This window comes from Dipodomys merriami, unplaced genomic scaffold (genome assembly GCF_024711535.1).
Source record: "Dipodomys merriami isolate MVZ:Mamm:240054 unplaced genomic scaffold, mDipMer1.0.p SCAF_26, whole genome shotgun sequence".
Classification (NCBI taxonomy): Eukaryota; Metazoa; Chordata; class Mammalia; order Rodentia; family Heteromyidae; genus Dipodomys; species Dipodomys merriami.
Window position 1 is genome coordinate 8,668,662 of NW_027204048.1, and position 27,971 is coordinate 8,696,632.

The 27,971-nt window shown below is 42.9% G+C and overlaps 1 protein-coding gene across 2 annotated transcripts; it reads left to right on the forward strand.

Moving 5' to 3' along the window:
• The first annotated feature begins 1,182 nt into the window (after window positions 1–1,182).
• On the forward strand, window positions 1,183–27,971 carry Ak3 (adenylate kinase 3). Of its 2 annotated transcripts, none has more exons than XM_070035659.1 (5): window positions 1,183–1,203; window positions 12,565–12,684; window positions 17,963–18,135; window positions 20,607–20,725; window positions 25,644–27,971. In XM_070035659.1, exons 2-5 carry the CDS (start codon window positions 12,624–12,626, stop codon window positions 25,762–25,764), a joined length of 474 nt encoding a protein of 157 aa, XP_069891760.1. In that variant the 5' UTR covers window positions 1,183–1,203; window positions 12,565–12,623; the 3' UTR covers window positions 25,765–27,971. The 2 variants fall into 2 exon arrangements, with proteins under 2 accessions (XP_069891760.1, XP_069891758.1); XM_070035657.1 differs by lacking the exon at window positions 1,183–1,203 and adding an exon at window positions 1,599–1,882.

Here is a 27,971-nt window from a genome sequence, read left to right on the forward strand (position 1 = left end):
CAATTAACCACCAAAAAGTTGGATGTAAAACTGAGGCTGAAATGGCAGCCTTGGCAAAAAAAAAACAAACAAAAAACTTAGGGACAGCACCCAGGTCCCAAGTTCAAACACCTGGGTTGCACAAAAATAAATACACAAATGAATAAAAAATTACAAACAGTTCTGAAGCACTCATTTAGCAACCTAAGGCCACACTGGATTTTCACAGGGCCTCCTATTGGCCTAGCATAGGGTCTCAATAAGAGAAATGAGGATAAACCCCCAGGGACAAGCTTTACTTTCCCTGTGGCTGGTGCTGTATTACAAACTTCACTTGCCTCTCGGCCATTCCATACCAATCCTCCTCCATTTGTACGGATGAAACCGACTGGAGCATTTGTCTCCCATTTCTCTTTTACCAACATTGCCCAACTTGGCAGTCATAGTCCCTTCCCCCTACCTAGGCCCCTCTATGCATTCCAGCTCAGAACTAGGAGCAGATGTCCATTCATCAAAGCTCCTGACCCCCCCATCCCCAACCCGCCTAAGACAGCCTCCACCCACAGGCTTCCACACATTCTCCTTGATTTTGTTCACAGAACGACTCCGTAGGTCTCACTCCTCACCTAGGATCTGCTTTTGCCACTACACTTGAAACTCCCGGGAGAGGAATTGGTGCAGCTCACCGCCGCACTCTCTGACATCCTTGGGGACCAGGACACCTACAGGTACCCAATAAGGCCAGTGAGGTCCCCGAGGAGCCAGTCCTCTGGGACTCTCCCAAAGTAAAAAGTAGCCACCCTTTTGATTTTGCAAATGGGATGTCGGTGACCTGGCAGGCAGGGGACTTAAAGCACCTCACTTGATGAACCCTGAGATCAGGAGTGAAGTGTGGGGAAGGGGGAGGAGGGGCTTTAGGCTCTCCCCGGTAATTACACCCAGAGAGGGGAGCCTGATCTTGGCAGCACAGGATGGAGGGGAGCAAAGAACGGACAGTGACCGGGAACGGGAGGGAAATGCGGGTGCTGGGTGAGCCAGGGGAACTGGCATGAGTGGGCACAGGGGGAGAGGGGCAAGGATTACCCAAGGGACTGTGAGGATGGGGAGAGGGGGGAGGTTGGGGCATATCCGGTGGGAATGGACAGAAGAGCAGGGGTGAGAAAGGAGGTGGTGGAGCAAACCAGTGGCGCGCGGTAACCAAAAGGCACCAAGAAGCATCTAGAGGTAGAAAGTGGGGGCGCCAAGGGGCGTCTAGAGGTGGAAATGGGGGCGTCCTGGGCGAATAGAGGCGAGCACGGCCCATCTGGTCCAGACTGGGCAGGCAAAGGCGTAGGATCTGAAAACGCCGAGGGGTGCAATGAAAGAAGTGGGGCGCGGGGGGGGGCATCTGGAGGTTGCCAAGGGGATGAAGGGGAGCAAAGGACACCCCGCTTTCCGAGGCGCAGAGCGCGGGGCTGGGTGGCACCGGGGTCCCCTTCCGGGGGTGGGGGCAGCGGCCGCCAGGGCTGGGCCTGGCTGCGGGGAAGGGGTGCGCGGGGTGGCCGGGAGGCGGGCGCAGCAGCGGGCGGGCGGGCGGGGCGGCCCCCGGTGACCGGCGCTCACTTCCGGGAGAGCCCGGCGCCCTGGCCGCCGCCGCCGCCGCCTGTTTGCAGCGCTGCCAGCCGGCGGGCCCGGGGCCGCGGAGCCGCGGAGCGCAGGCCAGGCCGAACCCCGCCGCCGCGCGCTCACCCCGGCCCCTGCTGGTCCACCGCCATGGGGGCGTCCGCGCGGCTGCTGCGCGCCGTGATCATGGGGGCCCCCGGCTCGGGCAAGGGCACCGTGTCGTCCCGCATCACCCAGCACTTCGAGCTCAAACACCTCTCCAGCGGGGACCTGCTGCGACAGAACATGCTGCAGGGCACAGGTGGGAGCGGGGCCGGGGCGCGCCGGGGCGCTTCGCGGGCGCAGGGCCGGGGGCCAGGGGGTCTGTGGAAAGTGGGGAGGGGGTGATCGGGCACAGCGCACCCCCAAACTTCCGGTTTGGGTGGACAGCCTGGGGTCAGCGGGGAGGGGGGGGGTAACTAACTCCAAGTTCACAGATGGAAAGAAAGGAAAAGCGCTCGGCTTTGTCGGGGAGGCGCCCCCTCGCAGCTGTTTTGGGGTGCGCTGTGTGTGTGTGTGTGTGTTTGGGAGGGTCATCGGGCAGAGCTTGTTTTCTGTCTCCATGTGTCCTTGTTCGTAGGGATCCGGTCTGGCTCTGCTCGGGTTGCTCTTTTCCTTACTTTGATTCCCCTTCCCCCCCACCCTTGGGTGATTGTAGCTCCGACCTTGTTTTCGTTCATCTCAAAGCCGATTATTATTTAACCCTACTTGCCAGCACCGCACAGGTTTAGCTTTTGACACCCCCCCTCCCCCGCCTCCGATAGTTCTGAAGATACAAACGACAGCGATCCGTGTCGGTGATTACATAAAAGATGGTGTCCAATGCGTCCTTGTAACTCTGCACAATGCCTCCTTCGTGGAATCGTGTGCTTGGCCGTGGGTGACTGTGCGGCGTGTAACTTCGACCTGAAGACGTCTATTTTTGTCTTGTTTTTTGAGACGGGGTCTCACTAGGTAGCTCAGGCTGGCCTCGCGTTCTTAATCCTCCTGCCTCCCCCTCCCAGGCTCTGGGATGACAGGAGTGAGTCATGGCCTCTCCACTGGCTGGCTGTGAGTGGCTTGTGACTATCATCCAAGCCACTCGGGAAGTTGAGACTTGAGGGTTGGAGAGTGGATGCAAGCCCAGACAGAAACAAACAAGGGATTCACATCTCCAATGATAACTAGTAAAATGATGGACTGGAGATGTGGCCCAAGTGGTAAAGTGCCAGCCATGAGCACAAAAAGCTGAATAAAAAAAGGCAAGGGCAAACACAAAGCACTGAGCTCAAGCACACACACACACACACACACACACACACACACACACACAGCCACTTCCAGCTTTTTCTGTTTATGTGGTACTGAGGAATCGAACCCAGGGCTTCATGCATGCTAGGCAAGCACTCTACCACTAAGCCACATTCCCAGCTCATGCATTCATTCTTCACCACCTAAGTGTTGACCTTTACTTCCAAAACTGAACTCATGTTGAAATTAATTTTGAATCATTTTGAATCTTTTTTGAATCTTTGCTTAAAATAGTGCCTTTACTTGGTTCAAAAAAAAAAAAAAAGGAAAAAGGCTTGGATAAGATAGATGGAAGAAAAGTACATACAGTAAAAACAAACAAACAAACAAAAAAACCCACAAAGCTTTCTCTCATTTCCTGCCTCATTCCCACTCTTCAGAGAGGAAAAGTATGTGTCCTTCTAGAAACACCTATTTATGTTCAGACACTTCGGTGCATATCCTGTATGTACTATGTAACCATATTATATTCTGCTCAGCACCAGTGTTTTCACAAAGTATTAGGCCCTCATGGCGATGGGCAAATCCATTGCATTATGCTTCTAGAAGATGGATTTGCTGAATCTGTTATGATAAATTTAGCCAGTCCCCTCTTAATGAACATCTAGGTTATTCCCTGTTTGTTCTGTGTAAAGAAATCCTGATATTTGATTAAAGAAAAAACCCAATGCGTGTAGATTTATTTATGCCAGACCTGGGGTTTGAACTCAGTGCCTGAGCAATTTTTGGTCAAGTTTAGTGCTCTACCACTTGAGCCACAACTCCATGGTTAATTTCTCATGGTTGATTGCAGATAAGAGTTTCATGGATTTTCCTGTTCAGGCTGTCATGGAACCTCCATTCTCTCAGATTTCAGCCTCCTACAGGCCTGAGCCACTGGCTCTTGGCCAGTGCTTTTACTTTATCTCTTAAAGTTCTTTGGTTCTCAACCCTGCATATCTTGCAACATCTTATTCTCTTTTAGCATTTATCTTAAAAACATAATAAAGTTTCTTTTAGTTAATTAAGTTTACCCAACCAAAGGTTAAATTGTCGACTCTTGCTAAATGTTCTTGATGCAACATACTGAATTCGTTAGGTAACAGGGAGCAATGTGGATCACTTCTGGGTGTTAGGCTATCCAAACTACAAACTAATACCCGGTCAGCAAGTTGCATCTCCAGCCTTGGCTCCTAAAGGAGTTATCTGAAAAATGACTGAGTAGTGAACCATAACCTTCAGTGAGGTTCATTTTCAGCAAGAAATATTTGCTAATTTGTTGAAACAGGTAACATTTTTGAACAGTACATTTCAAAGCTATTCTCATAAACTTTTAAAAGCGAAGAAACAATGTTTCTTTCTTATCCTTACTCCCTGACACTTTTGCTCTTCCCTTCCATGAAACTTCAAATATGAACAAAGCAGCTGCTTCTTCTTCTTCTTTCTTCTTTCTTCTTCTTCTTCTTCTTCTTCTTCTTCTTCTTCTTCTTCTTCTTCTTCTTCTTCTTCTTCTTCTTCTTCTTCTTCTTCTTCTTCTTTCTTCTCCTCCTTCTTCTCCTCCTTCTCCTTCTCCTTCTCCTCCTCCTCCTCCTCCTCTTCCTCCTCCTCCTTCTACTTCTTTTCTTGGGGGGTGGTGGTAGTGGTGGTGGTTAATTGGAGGTAAGGAGTCTCATGAACTTTCCCGGCTATGCTGGCTTCAAACCGTGATCCTCAGATGTCAGCCTCCTCCTGAGTAGCTAAGATTACAAGCGTGAACCACTGGTACCAGGCCATTCTGCAGACTTTATGGGAAACTATTTTTTTTCCTTTTTTTTTTGACAAGGAAAGGGAAGTATTTTTATTATTATTATTATATTTTTATTGTGAAATTACCGTACAGAGGAGTTACAATTACATGGGCAAGATAACGAGTACATTTCTTATCAAGCATTGTTGTCTCCTCTTTGTTTCCCCTTCCCATCCCTTCGCATCTTTCCCCCACCTCCCCCCACCCGGTCCTCCCCCCCCCACCAAAGTTGTAAAGTTCATTTTTTGAAATATAAGGACTTGTACATCTATCTCATTGTTGCAATGGATCCACCTGTATCCCAAGTTAAACGATTTGTTTTTTCCCTTCCACTCCACAAATGGGAAGTGTTTCTTTAAATAAAAACTAGAAGAGAACTAGAATGTCATGAGAGAAGTTTGCAGGGTCATGGTTCAAAAGGGGTGAGGTGTTCTACTCCAGCTAGGGAAAGTTCTAGAGTTTACCAAAAAGCTTCCAGCCAGCCCCCAAAGGATCTGTAACTGGCTCATCCACCTGCTAAAGTTCTTCAAAGAAGATGGATTTTTTTTTAAAAAAAACAAAGAGAACAGAAAATGGAGCTTGGGAAGTGTCCAGAGATTGCTATTACAGTTGTTATGAATAATCTGTTGTTATAGATTGTTCTTTCAGAACTCAATCTGGCACTCTCCTGCACCTCAGGGCTAAGAATATATTCTCAACAAATATTTAGGGATAGATTGGATATTTCCACAGGATCAGAGCCAAAAACAATGTAATGTTTATTCTGCTTTATGTTTTCTTATACTAAAGGCAAATCATTTTCAAAGGGAGAAAATGCTATTAGAATGTAAAAAGCAAAATTATCCATAGTGCTGTCTCGCTACACAGAGACAAATTGTAGCTAACTCAGAGTATTCTTTTTTCTTTCCTTCTTTCTTTCATTTTTTTCTTGCTCCTTTGTTTCATTTTTGTGTATTTATAAAATGATTATGCTTTTGATACTTTTTGTGGTAGTGGGATTTGAACCAGAGCTTCACATTACTAGGCTGGCTACTCTACTACTTAACCCACATTTCTACTCCAATTTTTTTGCTGGTTATTTTGGAGATGGAATCTAGCAAACTTTTCTTCCCAGACTGGCTTCAAACTGTAATCCACAGGTTTCTTTTTTTTTGGGGGGGGGGTCCAGTCGCGGGGCCTGAACTCTGGGCCTGGGCGCTGTCCCTCAGCTCTTCAGCTCAAGGCTAGTGCTCTACCACTTGAGCCACAGCGCCACTTCCGGCTTTTTTTCTTTTTGCTTATGTGGTGCTGAGGAATGGAACCCAGGGCCTCAGGCATGCAAGGCAAGCACTCTACCACTGAGCCACCTTCCCAGCCCCAGATCTCAACTTTCTGAGATCGTATCTGAGGATTATAGGTATGTGAGTCACCAGTGCTCAACCTATTTTGGGAACTTTTTATTCTCATTTATTGTGTGCATATTCACACATTATTAAGCAGCCTTAGGATTTAATTTCCTAATAGAGGGTGGTGAATTTGATCAAAGTACATTATGTGCATACATGGAATAACACAATAAAACCCTGGCTATAATCTCAGCTACTTGGGAACAGAGATCAGGAGGACTAAGGTTTGGAGCCAGTCCAGCCCAAAAGATCGTCTCAGACTGAGGCCTGGGCAAAAACTTGAGACCTCATCAAGAAAATAACAAAAGCAAAAAAAGAAAAAAGACCATTAATATGGCTCAAGTGGTGAAACCAAGCTAGCAAGAAGCTTTTAGTTCAATCCCCAGTAACACACACACATATACACAATGAATGCTTAATTTTATTAAGGTTGGACACTGAGTTTAACCATTTCTCTCTCTCTCTCTCTCCTCTCTCTCTCTCTCTCTCTCTTTTGTTGGTCATGGGGCCTGAACTCTGGGCCTGGGCGCTGTCCCTCAGCTCTTCAACTCAAGGCTAGCGCTCTACCACTTGAGCCTCAGCACTACTTCTGGCTTTTTTTTTGCTTATGTGGTACTGAGGAATCAAACCCAGGGACTCATGCATGCAAGGAAAGCACTCTACCACTGGGCCACCTTCCCAGTCCTAACCATTTTTCCTTTATTGGGCCTGTATGTCATTACCATTGTTTGCTGTCAAATAAATTATTATAAATTATCCTGTACATGAACATGCAGAAGCATCTCGATTCCCCTCAAGACAATTCTTAGTGAGGAGGTTTATGAAGGTGCTGCATTTATAACCCATGGCTATGTTTCATAGCTAAAGCTTAAAATCACCCACAGGAGATCGCTGCTCTTTTAGTTTAAAATGCATATGCTTTGTGCATTCCTTCTAGGAGTATTATCAGTGTTACCTGTTTGGACCTTGGAGTTTTCCTCATCTGGACATGTGATTTTTTTTTTTTTGGTCCGGTTGTGGGGTCTGAACTCTGGGCCTGAGCACTGTCCCTCAGCTCTTCAGCTCCAGGCTAGTGCCCTACCACTTGAGCCACAGAGCCACTTCCGGCTTTTTTCTTTTTGCTTATGTGGTGCTGAGGAATCGAACCCAGGGTCTCAGGCATGCAAGGCAAGTGTTCTACCACTGAGCCACCTTCCCAGCCCTGGACATGTGATTTAAAATATAACTTCTCACTGAGCTGGGCACTGGTAGCTCATGCCTGTAATCCTAGCTGCTCAAGAAGCTGAGATCTAAGAATCAGGCTTTGAGAGAAGCCTACACAGAAAAGTTTGAGACACTCTTATTTCTAATTAACCAGGAAAAAGCCAGAAGTGGAACTGTGGCTGAAGTGGGACAGTGCTCAGCTTTGAGTGAAAAAAATTAAAAGAGAGTGAGAGGCCCTGAGTTCAAGCTGTGCCCATAGTTCAAGTCCCAGTATTGGCATACACACAAAATAGCCCTAAATGTTGTTTATTAAAACAGAAGGTTTATAGCTGGGCACCAGTAGCCACACCTCTAAATCTAGTTATTTAGAAGAGTGAGATCTGTGGATCATGGTTTAAAGCCAGCTCGTGCAGGAAAGCCTGTGAGACTCTTATCTTGAATTAACCACCAAAAAGCCAGAAGTGGAGCTGTGGTTCAAGTGGTAGAGTGCTAGCCTTGAGCAAAATAAGCTCAGGGTCAGCACCTACATGTTAATCTATTTCTTCTGTGTTTGTGTTTTACACAAATGATAGCACACTGGACACAGTGTTTTGAACCTTGAACAATATTGCTTTCCAAAAGGAGTGTTCTATGTCATTTTTTTCCCCTAGCAGCTTTGTAGAGATATGATTCATATACAGTGTCACTTTCAGTGCAATGGAATGTATAATCATAGAGCTGTGCAAACATCACAATGAATTTCAGAATATTTTCATTGCTCACAGAAGAAACTTATTTGTTATTCCATTTCTGTCCCCACCTGAGCCTCTAGCGACAGTAATTATGCTTGTGTATCTGTTCGTTTGCTTATTCTTGTCATTTCATACAAATGAAATTGTATGTTGGGAGCTGTGGCTCATGCCTGTAATCCTAGCTACTTAGGAGTCTGAGAACTGAGGATCACAATTCAAAACCAGCCTGGGCAGGAGAGTCTGTGAGACTCCTATGTCCAATTAACCAGCAAAAAGCCAGACTTAGAAGTGTAGCTTCAATGGTAAAGCACCAGCCTTGAATGAAAAAGCTAAGCAGGAGCTCAAGGCCCTAATTTTAAGCCCCAGTATTAGCACAAAAACAAACAAAATAACCAGACAATGACAAGTGGAATTATACAAAATATGGTCTTTTCTGTCAGTTTCATAGTCAACAGGCATAATTGTGTTGCTTTGTGTTAAGAGACAGCATATCAACATGTTGTCCAGGCTAGCCCTAAACTCCTGGGAACAAGCAATCCCACCCCAGGATTGCATATCAGACCAGCTTATCCTAGTGTTGATCAGAATTCACTGTATTGTACTGTTTGTTAGTATTCCATTCCTTTTTATTGTTCAATTATATTGCATTGCATGAATAGAATACATTTTACTTCTCCATTCATGAGTTGATAGACATTTGGATTCTTTTCTTTTTTTCTGTTGCTTTGTAGGTATAAGTAGCTTAAAGAGCAATTTATCAAATATTGTCTTAAAGGAAGTGTTTTTTAAAAAACTGGATTGTTAAATTTTAACCAAGTAGGTTAGGCCTTTTAAAATTCATGGTAAATGCACAGGTACACAAAAGCATGAACTGAACTATGGCGTTCGCAGGGGAGGATTCCAGTGAGGTAACTCCCTGAACAACTAAGTTACAGTCTGGCAAAATGAATAGCAGGAAGCTGGCTAGTACTAATGGTTTGGGGGTAGGGAGGGTGAGGTCAAGGGAAAGGGAGGAGATGAATGGAGAGAAGTGGTCTCATACAGTCATAATAGTCAATATATATAGGTGAAAATGGAACTAGGAGGGGCTGGGAAGGTGGCTCAGTGGTAGAGCGCTTGCCTTGCATGCCTAAGGCCCTGGGTTTGATTCCTCAGCACCACATAAGCAAAAAGAAAAAAGCCAGAAGTGGCGCTGTGGCTCAAGTGGTAGAGTTCTAGCCTTGAGCTGAAGAGCTGAGGGACAGCGCCCAGGCCCAGAGTTCAGGCCCCACGTCCGGACCCCCCCCCCCAAAAAAAATGGAACTAGGAAAAATGAGATGAGTGGGGTTGGGAGAGATAGGAGAGAATGAGGGAAGCCGTGACACTGACCAAGCTACAGGGCACTCATCAACTGCCATGTTGAATGGAAATCTTTTTGTACAGCTACTTAAAGATAATATAATAATAATAACAACAACAATACAGAAATTATAACCAACAAGCTTGGCTGGAATCCAGGAGGCTCCAGGTCCTCCTCTCTGTCCATGCCCACACACCCATTCATGGGGCCATGAAGCACCTGCCAAGTGCTAAGACCTGAACATACCCAGAGTAGAGCTCACTGGTTTCAGCAAAAGTCACAGGGCCTGGGGGTAGGAGGGTGAAGAAAATGTATTTTAGTCAGCATACCACCACAGGTAGCCAAGGTGGCAGAATTTCCTTCCTTCTTTCCTGCCTGCCTGCCTTCCTTCCTTCCTTCCTTCCTTCCTTCCTGCCTTCCTTCCTTCCTTCCTGCCTTCCTTCCTTCCTGCCTGCCTTCCTGCCTCCCTCCCTCCCTTTCTTTCCTTCCCCTTTCTTTCCTTTCCTTTTCCTCTCCTTCCCCTCCCTTCCCTTTCCCTTCCCTTCCCTCCCCTTTCCTTTCCTTCTCTCCCCTTCCTCTTTTTTTTTCTTCCTCTTTTTTTTCCTTCCTTTTTGTGCTGGTATTAGGGTTCCAACTCAGGGCCTGGCACTGTCCATTAGTTTTTTGTTTGTTTGTTTGTGCCGGTCATGGGCCTTAAACTTTGGGTCTGGGCACTGTCCCTCAGCTCTTCAGCTCAAGGCTAGTGCTCTACTACTTGAGCCACAGCACCACTTCTGGCTTTTTCTGCTTATGTGGCACTGAGGAATCGAACCCAGGACCTCATGCATGCAAGGCAGGCACTCTATCATTGAGCCACTTTCCCAGCCCTGTCCATTAGTTTTTATTTTCAAGACTGGCATTCTATTTGAACCACACTTCCACTTCTGGCTTTTCACAGGTTAATTGGAGATGAGTTCTCCCAGCTTTGTCTGCCTGAACTAGATTTGAACCACAATCCTCAGATCTCACCCTCCTGAGTTGCTAGGATTACAAGTGTGAGCCAGCAGTGCCCAGCCTGAATTCCTTTTCTTACAGTCTAAGATGATGCACTGTAAGAGTTGGTACCAGGTGTGGTACCAACTTTGTTCTCTCATGTCTTTTCCTGTATCCTTGATATAGGAACACTACTTTGTATCAGATTATATTTAATTTTTTTTTTTTGAGTCCAGTAGTGGGGCCTGAACTCTGGGCCTGGGCGCTGTCCCTCAGCTCTTCAGCTCAAGGCTAGCGCTCTACCACTTGAGCCACAGCGTCACTTCTGGCTTTTTTCTTTTTGCTTATGTGGTGCTGAGGAATCGAACCCAGGGCCTCATGCATGCAAGGCAAGCGCTCTACCACTGAGCCACCTTCCCAGCCCCTGTATCAGATTATAACACTTATAACTTCATTCAATCTTAGTTACTCTGTTAGAGTCCTATTGGTAAATATTATACACATTTAGAAGGTAGGATTTCGATATTTAGATTTGGGGCTGGCACAGTTCCATCCATAACAGCATGCAGACATATAGTTTTGGCAGTGTTTTAGAGAAGCCTGTGGTATTATGGAAGTCTGAAGGGAGAAGTTTTGATTGTGTAGAAGGATGATGGATACTTTTCTATAATTTTCTTTAAGATACATTTTGTGCCAGGCACTGGTGGCTGTAATCCTAGCTATTCAGGTGGCTGAGATATTAGAATCAAGGTTCAAAGCCATTCAGGGCAGGAAATTCCATGAGACTCTTATCTCCAATTAACCACCAGAAAACTGGAAGTGGAGGTGTGGCTCAAAGTGGTAGAACACTAGCTTTGAGTGAAAGAACTCGAGTACAGCACCCAGGCCCTGAGTTAAAGCTCCATGACCAACAAACTAAAGTGTATTTTAGACTCAGCTCTTCATGACCCCCAGCCCTTTTTCCTCAGCCTCTCACAATAGGAAGGATTGTGATTTGAGGTCAGTGCAGGGAAAGGGTTTAGAGATACTATCACAACAGGGGGGAAAAAGCTAGACATGGCAGGAAGCACCTTTCATCTCAAATATGGCAGAAAATGTAAATAGGATTGTGGTCCAGACTAGACCAACCAAAAAGTGAGTGCGTACCTATAAAATAAGAACACATAGGGTTGGGAAAATGGATTAAATGGTAGAGCACCTGCCTCAAAAGCATTAAACCCAGAGTTCAATATCCAATACTCTTCCCCCCAAAACACACATAAAGTATCTTGGTAGGAGAATGGAGAGGAAGATCTTGAAGACAAGGAAGGTCTTGAAAAATAAAAGTGTCTTTGTTTCTGTTGCGGAAACCCAATCTCTGACACTGGGTCGTTTAGAAAATGCTGTTTCTAATCCTGCTACTATACTTGTCAAATGGTGGCCACTTTCCAAGCAGTGTATTCTTAGCTAAGCTCGAATTTCATGAATTGGACAAGTTGGAATTTGTGTGGGGGTCAGTATGGCAAGAGGAATCAAGAAAATTGTCATAAATACTTTACTCTTTAATCTGATTTCTGAGAATGTAGCAGGAATACATTCAGAAGAATAAAAGAAAACATGAAGAAAACAAGAAAGGATGTCAAAATTGTAAAAGTAATGAAAAGCCAAGCGCAACTATATAATTGAAATGTTCAAGAGTATTGTTTTATATGGCTCATAAATCCTATTTTAGCATGTCTTACTAATAAGGGCGATATGTTTATTGCTGGTGTGGTCAGACTTGAATTCTGTCATGGTGACAGCAACTTAGAGGTTTAGAAACATCTCAGCACTAACAAATAATGACAGACACTTAAACTGAGCCACCTCAGAATGGTCGCTATTCTCTACTTATTCCAAGGGAAAATAATTTTATTTATTATCTGTCTTTTTTATCTGATGGAAATCTTCAAAAAAAAATACAGAAAAGCACAAAGATGTTAAAACCACCCAAATATTTGTATCCCGCAGAGATGACTTCTGTCAATGTGTTGGCCTATAGTTTTGCATTCTTTTCTTTTTCTGTGAACATATTTACATATTTATAGTTTTATATCCCAGAGGATTGGAAATACGCTGAAATTATTTCATAAACTAGTGTTTTCTTTTGGTAGAAAGATGGGTGATAACACATTTTCTTTTAGGCATGTAGTGATGAGGCCTTCTTGAAAGAACTCTTTTCCAGGGGCCTGGAATTGAATCAAACAAATGCACTTACTGCTTTCCCTTCCTCTGCTGTAGAAATTGGTGTGTTAGCCAAAACATTCATTGACCAAGGCAAGCTCATCCCCGATGATGTCATGACTCGCCTGGCCCTTCATGAGCTGAAAAATCTCACCCAATATAACTGGCTGTTGGATGGTAAGTGTGGCCTGCAGAGCTTTTTAATTGCCTGGCAGGAGAATGAGTATTTGGGGGCTGTGGACAGTTGTTAACAATGCAAGCAAGGACCTGAGTTTTGTGCCTTTATCAGGCTCAGGTCTTGGGCCAATCACCTTCTTTTGAGCCTCGCTCTTTATCTCAAAGGAAAGAAGGAATGGCTTCTAGGTTCCTTCAGACGTGACTACATCCTTCTCCTACCCTCCCACTTTTGAGACTCTGTGTGTGTGTGTATCTGTGTGTGTGTGTGTGTGTGTGTGTATGTGTGTGTGCCTGTGTTGTGTCTGTGTGCCAATCTTGGGGCTTGAACTATCCCTGAGTTTTTTTGCTCAAGGTTAGTGCTCTACCACTTGAACTATCTGGCTTTTTGCAGGTCAATTGGAGATAAGAGTCTCCTACCCTTTACTGACTGGGGTGGCTTTGAACTATGATCCTCAGATTTCAGCCTCCTAAGTAGCTAGAATTACAGGCATGAGCCACTGGCACTCAGCTTAGATTATTTTATGATAAGGAAGGATTGCCACAAAAGAAGGAAGCTCCAATAGTAACTTAACAATAGTTGTAGGAGCCTTCCTCTACCACCTGTCAGTCATGGCGAACCCTTAAGAACAACTGTTTTTGTGTTAACAAACATTTCTTAAGTGTTACTTGGTTCATATGAGGAGAACACAAAAGAGATTAAAAATAAATAGGATTAGCATTTCCTCCAAAATTCAAGTTACAATGTAACATTCTGGTTTGGAAGTAGATAGTCTAGTCTTGCTGTTTCTGTTGGCTTTTCTCAAACTCCTATTTCTGCATATTCATGCACAAGCACTCAATACTGCCCGCACCCTCATCTGCCCTGATCACTTGCTTTATTCAAGAAGCTGTACTATTTTCTAATCGCACAAAGGTTCCAAATAGACCCCATTTGTACCAGGAAAGTGAAGGAGAGGATGAATGAAGGGGAATGGTTGGACAGAGTCTAGTTTGCTACTTGGAACTAGTTAGTATCAGGAAGAAGAAACTGATCAGGATTGCCCACAGAAAAGTCAACAGGAAAGAGCTGTTGACCACAGCTGCTGTCAATATTTGCACAAAATCTTGAGGACTCAGTTCTTTAAAAAAATTTAAATGTATATTTTTTTATTATAAAGATATTGTATAGAGGTTCCAGTTACATGAGCAAGGTAATGAGTCCATTTCCTATTGAGCATTGTTACCTCCTCTTTTGTTTTTCCCCTATCATCCCTTTTCCCCCCACCTCCCCTACTCCCCCCCTACCCTGGAAGTTGTAAAGTTTGTTCCAACATAGTGTCTTGTACATCTCATTGTTACAATGGGTCATCCTGTATCCTTATTTCAGCATTTTGTTATTTCCCTTCCCCTCCCCAAATTAGAAAAATGTAGATACAAGATGCAGGACACTAGAATCAAATACAGTGACAACAGGGGTTATACTGTGGGGGAAGAACCTACAAAGAAAAACAGAAAAGGGCTGGGAAGGTGGCTCAGTGGTAGAGTGTTTGCCTTGCATGCATGAGGCCCTGGGTTCGATTCCTCAGCACCACATAAGCCAGAAAAAACTGGAAGTGGCGCTGTGGCTCAAGTGGTAGGGCGCTAGCTTTGAGCTGAAGAGCTGAGGGTCAGCGCCCAGGCCCAGAGTTCAGGCCCCACGACTGACAAAACACCACCACCAACAAAAATCTCAGAAGTTCTTCAAAAAACATTTATGGACAGGCTTTGGTGTGCAGAGACTATGCTAAACACTGGATGCTGTCCGAACCCCATCTTCATATCCTCACCATACAATACTGACAGAATGCCTTCTGTGGGCCAAAAGCTGTTTTAGAACCTGAACCTCAGTGTGAACATAATCCTTGTGTTTGCCTTCTTTTGAGCCTTGTTCTTTATCTCAAAGATGAAGGCCCGTGGTGAAGTAGACCATGGCGGAAAGTGTGGTACAGCCATGCTGTTGACAGCATGGCAGCCAGGAAGCTGAGAAGAGACAGGAAGGCCTAGGGACGCAGATGTCTTTCCAAATTGTGCCTCCCAGTGGCCTACTTCCTCCAGCCAGGTTCCACCTTCTAATTAATGTGACCCAATCTATCAATGGGTTAATAGATGAACTCAGATCCTTCGTTATTCAATCATCTACTGATAGAGACCAAACTTTCAACTCATGAATTTTGAGAGACACTTGATATACAGACCATAAGATCTCTCTCTCTCTCTCTCTCTCACACACACACACACACAAACACACACACACACACACACACACATATACCACACACACACTCTTTACATTGTGCCTTTCCACTGAATTAAACTAGATTTTAACAGACTTGTCTCATGGAAATAAAAGATGCAGAAGCTTCCATTTTGTGTATGTGTCTGTCATATTTTAATCCCTTCTGAGGAACATTTGGGTAGCATCTGGCTTTTCACTATTTGGAATGATGCTGTAAAGAAAAATATCCTTCTATTTTTCTTGGTAGATGGTATTTTTGACTGATCTTTTTCCCCCCCTGGAAGTTTGGTTCTAAGTTTCTGAGTAGAACTAAATTGAAAACTCAGCCGTTACAAGCACAAGAGTTAAACAGACAATTTGTGTTCACATCCCAATAGCTTTGTGAGCTAGATAGAGCAAGGTTCTGATTCTTACTGTGCCTTTGTTTGCTCATTGGTAAAGCAGGAATAGAACTATTTCTCAGCTATTTTGAAAGAAATGATCTGTGTGTGTGTGTGTGTGTGTGTGTGTGTGTGTGTGTGTGTGTGTGTGTGTGTGTGTGTGTGTGTGTGTGTGTGTGTGTGTGTGTCTGAGAGGAGAGGGAGAGAGAGTTCTAGGGCTTGAACTCAGGGACTCACACTCTCCTGTACTTTTTTTCACTCAAGGCCGAGGCTCCACCATTTGATCCACATCTCTACTTTTGGCTTTTTTGGTGATTAATTGGAGATAAGAATCTCACAAACTTTTCCGTTTGGGCTGGCTTTAGACCTTGATCTTTAGATCTCAACCTCCTGAGTTGTTAGCATTACAGGCATGAGCCACTGACACCAGGGTAGAAATGATCCTTATAAAAATATTTGACACACAGATCCAGGCACGTGGAAAATACTTCCTAGATTTACCTATTATATCCCTTTTATTCTCATTGAATATAGTATAATTAAATTATCAGGGCCACTTACTTCATTGTAAAATTTTTAAATAAATGCTTGATTTGTTATTAAAATTTGGGTCTAAATAAGATTTTTTTTAACCAGTTATGGGGCTTGAACTCAGGGCCTGGATGCTGTCCCTGAGTCTCTTTGTGCTCAAGGCTAGCACTCTACCACTTCAGCCACAGCGCCACTTCTGCCTTTTTCTGTTTATGTGCTACTGAGGAATTGAACCCAAGGCTTCATGCATGTTAGGCAAGCACTCTACCACTAAGCCACATTCCCAGAAATAAGATTTTTATAGATTGAACTCTTCACAAGTATAAGCTTTCTTTGGAGTCTGTTTGCCCAACTCTAGATTTCTTGTCATTTTTATCATTATAAAACCTAAACCACAGGAAAAATTTTCTATATGTCAGTGTTAACTGTATATATATATATATATATATATATATATATATATATATATATATATGTATATGTATATATGTATATATATATACACACACATATATACATACATGTATATACATATATACTATACATACATATTTACACATATATACACATAGACATATATACATACATATATGCGAATACATATATATTTATGTATATATTATGTGTATATATGATGTATATATATACACATGATAAATATATATATTTAGTTCTAATGAATTACATATGTACAGTTACAAACTTTGTCTCCTTGGAAAAATATTTCTACTCATTTAAAATTTTCAGGACAATATAGCTTTAGACAACATTGCAAAGTAAAAAACACTGGGGATCAATTTTTTTTTTTTTTTTTGCCAGTAGTGGGTCTTGAACTCAGGATTTGGATGCTGTCCCAGAGCTATTTTGCTCAAGGCTAACATTCTACCACTTTGAGCCACAGTGCTGCTGCTTCTGATTTTCTGGTGGCTAATTGGAGATAAGAGTCTCACAGACTTTCCTGCCTGGGCTGGCTTTGAACCACGATCCTCAGATCTCAGCCTCCTGATTAGCTACGATTACTAACATGAGGCACTGGAACCTGGCTCAAAATATTATTTTATTTTTTTGTTGGTTGTGGGGCTTGAACTCAGGGCCTGGGTGCTGTCCTTGAGCTTTTCTGCCTAAGACTAGTACTCTACCATTTTAAGCCATAGCACCACTTCCACCAACATATTGTTTTAAATTCCCTGGTATACTTGTGTCCCTTTCTGGACTCATCAATCCGCTCTATTTGCCTTTCTCTGTACTGTTGATCCACACTGTTGAGTGTTCTGTATCTGGAATCCTTGTGGCCCTTGCACTCTGGGATTTTTGTGTAGATTCTACCAGTTGAACATTCTGAATCTGAAAATCTCAAATCCAAAAGGCACCAAAATCCAAAACTTTCTAAGCATTACTTGATTTCAGATTTGTTAAAAAATATTTTGATTAGGAACCCTCAAGTTGTATGAACTGATTTATCTGTTGTGACTTTTCTTCTGCTTAAATAGTTTTCTGTCATGTTTCCACAAACAGCCTTTGGAGATTATGGGAGCAGTTGATGAGTTCTGGTTTGTGTGTTTGTTTTGTGATAGCATCTCCCTGTGTAACCCAGACTGGCCTCATGCTCATGATCTTCCTGTCTCACTCACCACGAGCTGGCATTATCAGCCCAATCACCAAGCCTGACCTGAATCCAGTCTTGCTCAAAAGCAGGAAAAGTGTAAGTCCCAGTTAGATGGCAGGCAGGCAAGACGAATTCTCTGTGACTTGGAGGCTCTGATCTTCATTTTATTCAGGATTTCAAACTGTTTGGCTGAGACCCATCTGCAATAGAGAGGGCAAGACACATTAGTCCATCTACTCATGTAAGTTACTTTTACACAAAACCACACTCACATGCATGCACACCCAGAATAGTTGCTTAATTATCTGGGCATTCCATGACCTCATCACCAAGACAAGAAAAAAATAAAAGTCATAACTCATATACTAGAGTGGTGATCAGCCCATCTGGTGTTATAGTTTGGGATCAGTCTACCCAACATTAATTTGTTCTCCTTTCTCTCTTTCCATCTCCTTTTCCTTCTTTCATTGTCTTTCCTCCCTTTCTTCCTGTTTATTATTTATAAAGGTTTCCCAAGGACCCTTCCACAGGCAGAAGCCTTGGATAAAGCTTATCAAATAGACACAGTGATTAACTTGAATGTGCCTTTTGAGGTGATTAAGCAGCGCCTCACTGCCCGCTGGATTCATCCAGCCAGTGGCCGAGTCTACAACATAGAATTCAACCCTCCCAAAACTGTGGTGAGTAGTTGCAGTGGAACCAGCAGAGAGCAGATGGTTCACCCGGTCTCCTCGCCCTCACAGATTGAAGTTTGGTGAACAGGGACTTCTTTTTGAGAAAAACTTCAGAGGGTTTCTATTTTCAGGCTATGTCGTGGCACAGTGGCACGTCTAATTTACTTGGTGCCTTTGCAGCCACAGGGGTTTGCTACGCATTCAGAAGCGTTATGTAACGGATTTGTGGACTGGTCACCGCTTGGTATAACTACTTCAAGATGAAGGGAAAAGAAATGAAAACAAGTATCCTATTTGAGCCTGCAATGTCTTTCACAGGCTCCTTGTGTTGAGTCCTTGGTCTCCAGCCGGTGGCAGTATTTTGGGAGGTGGTGGCTGTATTTTGGGAGATGACAGTTCACCTTTGGAAGGTGGTGGAAACTCATAGGTGGATCCTAGCTAGAGGAAGTAGTCACTGTGGGGGGGGGGGGAGGGGAAGAGGGTAATATCTTTGAAGTTTATACCCGATCCTCGGTCCATCGCTTGCTCTCTGCTTTCTGTCTCCCAGGGGTAAAGAAATTGCTTTGCCACATGCCCCTGCTGCCCAAGCAATCCTAGACTGGAACCACTGAAACCTTGAGCCAAAATAAACAATTCTTCCTGTGAAGATGTTTTTCACAAGCCAGGCACTGGGGGCTCACGCCTGTAATCCTAGCTATTCAGGAGGCTGAGATCTGAGGATTGTGGTTTAAAGCCAGCAGGAGCAGGAGATTCATCTCTAAGTAACTACCAGGAAAAAAAAAAAAAGAAGTGGTTCAAAGTGGTAGAGCAATGGCCTTGGTCAAAAGAGCGCAGGGACAGTGCCTGGGCCTGAGTTCAAGTCCCATGACCAACTGGGGAAAAAAAAAAAGGATGTGTTTCTCAGATACTAATCAGGGAAGAGAAAATTAACACATTAAAAGTTTTGATTTCCTGGGCTGGGAAGGTAGCTCAGTGGTAGAGCGCTTGCCTTGCATGCCTGAGGCCCTGGGTTCGATTACTCAGCACCACATAAGCAAAAAGAGAAAAGCTGGAAGTGGTGCTGTGGCTCAAGTGGTAGAGTGCTAGCCTTGAGCTGAATAGCTGAGGGACAGCACCCAGGCCCAGAGTTCAGGCCCCACGACTGGACCCCCCAAAAAAAAAAATTTGGATTTCCTATTCCTTTATTCTGTGCTAGGGAATGAATGAGTTAAGAGCAGAGACACCGAGAACTGGACACTGGTTGACAGTTAAAATGATTGTTCTATAGCTGAGTCTTTATATATATATATATATATATATATAGAGAGAGAGAGAGAGAGAGAGAGAGACTGTATATAAAAATCATATGTATTTATATATACAAATAAATATATATTTATATTTTATATAGCTATCAATTATATAAAATGATAATGTAAATATATACAATATATTTACATGTATTTATGTTTACATATAACATATTTCTATATATTTCTATACATTTAGAGGCTATGTATCAATATATGTAAATATATGTATGTATTTACATGCATTTTTATTTAGAGGCTGGTTAGAAAACCTTTCTACTAGGAAGTGACTGATACTCCGTGTTAGTCTTTCTGTTACAGTAACATACAAGCAAGTCATAAGGTAAACGGTTTATTTGGACTCACAGTTTAGGATGTTCAACTCATGAGTTAGCTGTTGCTTTGGGGCCTGTGGTGAGGCAGTCTAGCATGGTGGGGGGTGGGTGACAGAGCAAAACCACTCACCTCTGATTGCAGAACCAAAAAATAGAGACAGGAGGCCAGGTCTGGTGGCTTGTACCTGAAATCCTAGCTATTTGAGTGGCAGAGATAGGAAGGAAGGCAGTTTGAAGCCAGTCCAGGCAAAAAAAGTGAGACTTTCTCTCAACCCACAAGCCAGGAATAGTAACGTATGCCTGTCATTTCAGCTGTGCAGGAAGTGAAAGTAGCAGGACTCTGGTCCAGAGTGACCAGAGCAGAAACTGATACTCTGCCTAAACAAATAGCTAAAGCAGCAAAGTTGTAAGAGTTGCGGCTCAAGTGATAGAGCACCAGCCTAGAGGCTGTTGAGTTCAAACCCCAGAACCACTGAGAAAGGGACCCTGTAGTCATAATCCCACAGTTCTCTTCAAGGGCACATCCCTAATAACCTAAGACTTTCTACCACCTTCCAATTGCTATATGGATGGAGAATCAAACTTTCAACAATACATAGGCTTTGGGGTGAGGCAGGGGTTGGAGGTGGGGGGGGAGGGGAGAAGGCAGTCATTCCAAATCTAAACTGTCTGTAACACTTATGGAAACGAGTCTAGGGTCCCCTGGCTCTGTAATGGATGATCTATTAGGGTTGGATTCTGTTTATTTGGGGTTGGTGTTTGCACAGAGAAGATGTTTAAAAAAAGAATTGAACTGCTTATAAAAATATCCTTCAAAGATATATTTGGTAGCAGTCTTGTGACTTCCATGTAGGGCATTGATGATCTGACGGGAGAGCCTCTGATTCAACGGGAGGATGATAAACCAGAGACAGTGGTCAAGAGACTGAAAGCTTACGAAGCCCTAACTGAGCCAGTCCTGGAGTATTACCAGTGAGTATTCTGCCTTTCTGAACTTCTCTTGCATATGATGAATTGCATGAGTTTACCATACTTGACAGCAAACATGTTGAAAAAAAAGAAAACCCAGAAAAACCCAACCAGTGCCAATTCCAATTGGTATACTAATAAAGGAAATTAGCTTATGCAATAAGGAAGACCAACAGGTAGCAGGGCTTCAAGATTTTGAGCAGTTTTGTCATTCACGTAGCTTTACCTGCCTTTGCATACTGGCTTTGTCCTCAGGCATCCTGCATGGTTGCAGATATTGCCAGGAATCATAGGGCTTCCTGTTTCATGAAGGGCCTGAGCAGTAACCTTTTACCTAATGGAGAGAAGGTCCAAGCGTAATGGAACTTACAATAGTTAGAGCCTGCCCTCCTGATCCCTGCACTGATCTGGGAGGGGTTACAAGGATTAGCCACACCCAGAGCTGGGACAAAGCCAGTCTCACTCTAATGCTGCCAGGTAGTAGAGATGGGGCTGGACTGAGTCTTGAGGCAAACCCAGTAATGCCCTCCACATGTCTCCACATGTGCCCATGAACATTCTTTAGCACAGAATCTCAAACGACGACCAACCCTTAGATCGTTTATTTGGCTACATAGGCTTTCCAAAGCTACTAGCCTAACACGATTTTGTCTGCTTTTCAAAGAATTCAAATCATACAACTAACTTGAGGACTATCTATATGGAGTTAATATTTGACTCAGGCTAACAAACCCTTGTTTCCTTACTTACCTCTTCTTCTTCTTTTCTCCTTCTCCTCTTCCTCCTTTTCCTCTTCCTCCTCCTCTGTTGTTGTTGGTTCTGGGGCTTGAATTCAGGGCCTGGGTGCTATCCTTGAGCTTCATTTACTTAAGGCTAGCGAGCACTCTTCCACTTAAGCCAGAGCTCCCTTTCTGGTCTTTTGGGGATGGTTTATTGGAGATAACAGTCTCAAGGACTTTCCTGCCTGGCCTGGCTTTGAACTGTGATCCTCAGTTCTCAGCCTTCTGAGTAGATCGGATTATGGGCATGAGCCTCCAGCACCCTGCTTTCAGCTCTTCTTCTAGAGCATGACTGCCTTTCCTTTCCTTTCATTCATTCACTTACTAAATAATGATTCAATAATGACAGTAGTGAGAATCAGAACACCCACGTTCAATTCCCAACTCACCACTTAATTAGTATGGCCTTCACCTCTTGCTTAACCTCTGCCCATTTTCTCCCATATGAAATGGAGAAATAGAGGCTTAAAAGTGAGCTAATATGGGTAGTTCTTAGGATTGCGCCTGGCATATAGTAAGCACTGAATAAATATTGGCAGTGATTATGGTGGTAGTTGTTATTGTAATTGGGATAAGTATACAATAAAAGCTGAAGCCAGAGTTCAAACTATTCTAATAGTTATTTCTAGAGAGATAAATTATACAAGTGTTGGTAATGCACTTTGTGGTTTGTATATAGATTATCAAATAATGTGATCCTGGGCAAAGTATTTGGCCTTGATGCCATAAATCCTTTATTTATAAAATCAGACATATTAAAGAGGACTGTGAAGGGATTGAAGTAAGAAAAGCTGTGGGAAGGCTCAAAACCACCTTCATGTCTAACTATCGCCCAGTGAGTGAGCCAGGCGCCGGTGGCTCAGACCTGTAATCCTAGCTACTCAGGAGGCTGAGATCTGAGGATCATGGTTCAAAGCCAGCTCAGGCAGGAAAGTGAGACTCTTTATCTCCAGTTAACCACCAAGAAACTAGAAGTGGCACAATGGCTCAAAGTAGTAGAGCACTAGTCTTGAGCCACAACCACCAACAACAACAACAATAAATCACCCAGTACACATGATTTGTTGACGTTGTGCCAATCCTTGGTACACACAGGCAATCAGACCCAGATCCCTCCAGGCTTTATGGAAAATTACCTTCTAGACAGGGGTAAGGCCAAGAGTTGAGTCAACACTATTTATCATGCAGTGCGATACACTGTTTATATTAATCAGGAACCTAATTTACACTAGCTTTAGCACAAAGGGGGATTTGTAAGTGATATAACTAAAAAGCTCAAAGGTAAATGGCTGGGTCCAGATATTGATAAAAAAATGACTTATTAAACCTCAGTCCCTCTTAGCTCCATCTTCCTGTATTGAGTTTGACGTGGCCTCCCTCTGACTGGGTTTTCCTCAACATGTCAGTTTACCTCCAAAGGAGTCACATTTGTCAGCAAAACTCCTAGGGTTCATTCTGATTAGCTGATTGTTTTGCCATTGAAGATGCAGGAGAGGAAGAGTCTCACTTGAACTTCATGGACTGAATCTGGTCAGGAAGTTGTTTAGTGAAAAGTATCCAGAATGTATTTTTGCTGAACAGATAACACCATGAATGCCAGGCTATGAACTAGACACAATCCCAGCAGGGGTTAGTGTCGCCTAGGAGGTTGGGGAGGGCTACATTAATGAATGACTCAGTGGTAGAGTACTTGCCTAGCACACATGAGGCCCTGGGATCGATTCCTCAGTACCACCTAAGCAGAAAAAGCCAGAAGTGGTGTGGCTCAAGTGGTAGAACGCTAGCCTTGAGCTGAAAAGCTGAGGGACAGTGCCTAGGTCCAGAGTTCAGGCCCCACAACCGACAAAAAACAAACAAACAAAACTTTTTCGGCAGTACTCAGTGTCTCTAGCTGGCTAGCCAGGTGCTCTACCACTTGAACCCCATCCCTGTCCCTTGGTTGGGTCCTTCTCTTAAGAAATATCCCAGTCATTGTTTCTAGAGTTGTTTTCTACTACTTCTTGCCATTAATTCAAGCTTTTCTTACGAAGTTCTCACACCTAGAACTAAGCTGCATTTGTACAAAAACAAACAACCCCCCCCCCAAAAAAAAAAGACCTTAGTGATAGCATTGTTATTAAACCATGCTGAGTTATATAACTTCTCAGATGTGGGCCATTTTAGAGTGTGATCAGTTTGTGTTTACAATGATGCTCTTATTCTTTGGAGGTGGCTCTAGTTTATGACACAGAAACAAAATTGACAAATGCCCGCTCCAAGTTACAGCTTCAAGGTTGACTGGTCGCTAGAGTTCTAGCCTCAGTTATATACCCCTTGTGACCCTAGCTCAATGCTAAATGATGCCAAGAGGGTAGCTAGTTAACAGCTGTTAACTAGTTCTCCTGAAAGCTTCCCTAGCTGCCTGGGGATTTTAGAAGCTGAAGGACTGTTATTAGACAAAGAATGCTGCATTGCATCATTTCTTTCCCCAACAGATATTTCTTACTAAGAAACCAGTGAGTATTATTTAACTGTGGCAAATTTTATAAGGCATCAGGAAAAGAATCCCTTTATTTCTAGAGAAATTTATGAAAACCTAAGAATAGTTGCAAGGTAAGACTGATCCTGTTTTTAGAAAGTTAAAAGTTCTGGGGGGGCGGGAGGAGGCTTGGAAGGGATGGGAAGGAGAAACAAAGGAGGAGGCTACAATGCTTGACAAGAAATGTACTCATTATCTTGCCCATGTAATTGTAACCCCTCTGTACAGTTTTTTCACAATAAAAAAAAAGAAAGTTAAAAGTTCTTCAGATATGTTTCATGCAGCCCTTAAGAGGGACAATTGTACACATACACACACACACACACACACACACACACACACACACACACACACACACACACACACACACACACACACACACACAGTCAATGCTGTGGCTTGAACTGAGGTCTTTGCACTGTCTTGGTTGGCTTTAGATATAAAACTCATCCAGTCATCTTTTTTTCTCCCAGGTTGGCTTTGAATTGCAATCCTCAGATGTCAGCCTCCAGATTACTAGGATTACAGGCATGAGCCACTAGTGCCTGACTTCTTGTGGCCTTTAAGGCATATGGCTAAGCTCAGGAATGTGCATGGGATGGAAAGGCAGGGTTCGCAGGGGTGCAGAATCTCTGGAGGGGTCTGTGTGCCTTGAAAGGCAATCCCAGGATTCTATCCTATTCTTTATCCTATTAACCTGCCAGAAACAGAAATAAACAGGGCAGGCTTTGGTTGCTGGTCTGGTGACAAGCCACACAAATGTGCTGGGGAAGACATGGAGAGACTTAATAGGCAAAAAACAAAACAAAACGAAAAACAAAAACACAAGCAAACCAATACTTTCTATTGCTCTTCCTGTCAAAATTCAGAAGGATAGAATAGAGGGGAAGAAAATAAACCTAGATTTAAAAAAAAAAAGGAAACAATGAAATAGTAGTTCTTTTTGCAAGATATAAGTGGACATTACATCTTCTTGCAAGATATAAGTAGACAAGTCAAAGTGGGTAAGTCTAGCATCTGACATCTACTTCCAATTTGGTGGTTTGGGCTAAGTCATGTTATGAGATAATTTGAACAGTAAAATAAGAATATTTGGGCTTTTGAAAGAACTGAGATGTAAAGCATTTCACATGGGTTTAACACACAGTACATTCTCAACAAATGACCAAGGCTATTATTTTTCAGTGCACATGTCTATAAACCATGAGGCAAAACTAAAAGTAAGAATCTAACATTCCTAATGCCAACCAAGAAAAACATCAAGAATTAAGAGAATACACATGCCACTAGAAAAAGTAGGTAGACTTTGTAATTAAGGAAGCCTGGGAAAGGCTGGGAAATATTTCCTTGACATAGACATTAATCAAAATTAGTACACTAATAGCAAAGAGCTATGCTTCTAAGACCCTAAGTCTTTTTTCCTTCCTTCCTTCCTTCCTTCCTTCCTTCCTTCCTTCCTTCCTTCCTTCCTTCCTTCCTTCCTTCCTTCCTTCCTTCCTTTCCTTCCTTCCTTCCTTTTCCTTTTTGCAGAAAATCTTTACAGAGAAAGAAAAAGCTCATTAGGAAAACTGAGACATGTTCTATAATAATAACATTACTGTTCTGTCTTGTTTTTCATCCTTAGGAAAAAAGGGGTATTGGAAACATTTTCTGGAACAGAAACGAATAAGATCTGGCCCTATGTATATGCTTTCCTGCAAACGAAAGTTCCACAAACCAACCAGAAAGCCTCGGTTACTCCCTGAGGAGAAAGGGCTAACTAGGAGTAACCAGAACCTTCATCTGCATTTAACAGCTCCCTTCCCCAAGCCTCAGCATCTTCTTTGAAAATCATGTTTTACTTCTTCTACTGATCTTTATTCTGGATACTACTGTGGATGTGCCAAATGAGTCAAGTTTTGAAGTTGCCCTTCTGAAACCATCTATGTTTTAGCCAGTTATCTATTAAGGGTGTACAATGAAAAAAATGTCAGAGATGTTGACTTTTTAAAAAAAAAAGTAAAAGAATTGTTAGTAATCTTTCTGTTCTCTAAAAGAAGTGGTTGGTAAAATTATGATGTTTTTTTTTTTTCTAGAAATGTTTTTTAAAAACTACATGTCATTTGAGGGAAAATATCCCATCAGTGGTTTTTGCATAGATTAAATGTAAAAAACATGTTTTTCTAGTCCCATGGGGTGGGGTCTTGTGAAACACTATATAATATCGCAGAGAAAAATGCAACTGAACTTATTAGATATGTTGCAGGATGAAGACTCACTGCTGCCTTTCTATTAAAAAACAAAAAAGCAAAGCCACATGTTAGACATACTGTTTATTCAGAATTTTCAATTTGCTAAAAAAATCAATTTATATATATAAGAAAACATTAGTGTAGCATATTTTTTTTTCTTGTGAAAATGTGTATCACAGGATACATCAGAAATTGACATTATAAATGTTTAAATGAAAACCAACACTGAATCACTTTTCAGTGGACAATATAATAAGGTCTTAGATTTTCAGTTGTTATTCAGGTTAAGAGATACTTGTTTTTTTTTCTTCCCTCAAACATACAGTCTGCCTTGAGAAACAAGTTATAGTAAAAAGAGGAAAGACTTAGACAAAGCCCATGTTGCTATGTATAAGCTGATACTTGCTATTATTTACCTCTGTCCCCACACCCTTGGAGACAAGGTCTCACTTTCAGTCCAAGGTGGCCTTGAATTGTGATCCTCCTGCCTTAGCTTCCTAAATGCTAGATTACAGCAGATATACTCCAGTATGCCCAACAACTGCCACCCTGTTAAAGGGGAAAAAGCTCTGCTGGTGTTATCTAGCAGTGTTTTGTTTTGTGGTGCTGAGGATCAAAGCCAAGGCCTTGTGCATACTAGGCAAGTGCTCTTATCACTGAGCTACATACTTTTTGTCCTCTTTTTTTTTTCTTTTTTGGGTCAGTCGTGGGGCTTGAACTCTGGGCTTGGGCGCTGTCCCTCAGCTCTTCAGCTCAAGGCAAGTGCTCTACCCCTTGAGCCACAGAACCACTTCCAAGCTACATACATTTTGTGTGTGCCAATAATAAGGCTTGAACTCAAGGCCTGGCCACTGTCCCTGAGCATAGTGCCCAAGTCTTTAGCATCCTACCACTTGAGCCACAGCTCTACTTCTGGGCTTTCTGGTGGTTTACTGGAGATAAGAGTCTCACTGACTCTCCTGCTTCAAACTATGATCCTTAGCTCTCAGCCTCCAGAGTGGCAAGGATTATAGGCATAAACCACCAATGTCCAGCTCTCCCCTTGTTTTTGAGACAGGATCTCACTATGTAGCTCAGTCTGGCCTTGATCTCCTTGAGATGCTTCTGTCTCAGCCTCCAGAGGGCTGGGATTATAGGCATGCACCACCACACCCTGAGAATCCATTTTTAAAACCTAAACAATTTTAAGATTCCTTAGTGAGGAAATAAGGTTGCCTTCTTTTGTACTGTGGCCTAGAAGGCCAAGGGGAAAACCCAACTATATCCACCTATAGCTTCCAGGAGATATGTGTTCTTCCTTGGTGCTAAATCAAATGAATCCAGCCCTTAGACAAACTATTACAACCTTTAGAAATTTGCAAGCCAGTGGTTTAGGGAGAACAGAAGGAATATATGAACTTACTTTCCTGTCTTTTGATTTTTTAAAATTCTTTGTTGATCTTTCAAAATAGATCAGATTTTAAAGAATTAAAGTGAATATTCTTTATAACTTTCTTAATGCCTTATGTGCCATCCAAAAACGTTGTTAACTGCCTAAACTTACCATTTATCACTAGGTTAGGCATATTTTAATTTCTATTAGAATGTAATACACTGAAATGTCAGCACTGTGGCTTCCACTTTGTCAACGGTCCTTCCCAGAGCCCATTCCACTTCATCTTCCTTTCTGTTGTGCCGACAGTCTCGTTGGCTTCATTCTAATAAACTATCTTAAAACAGTA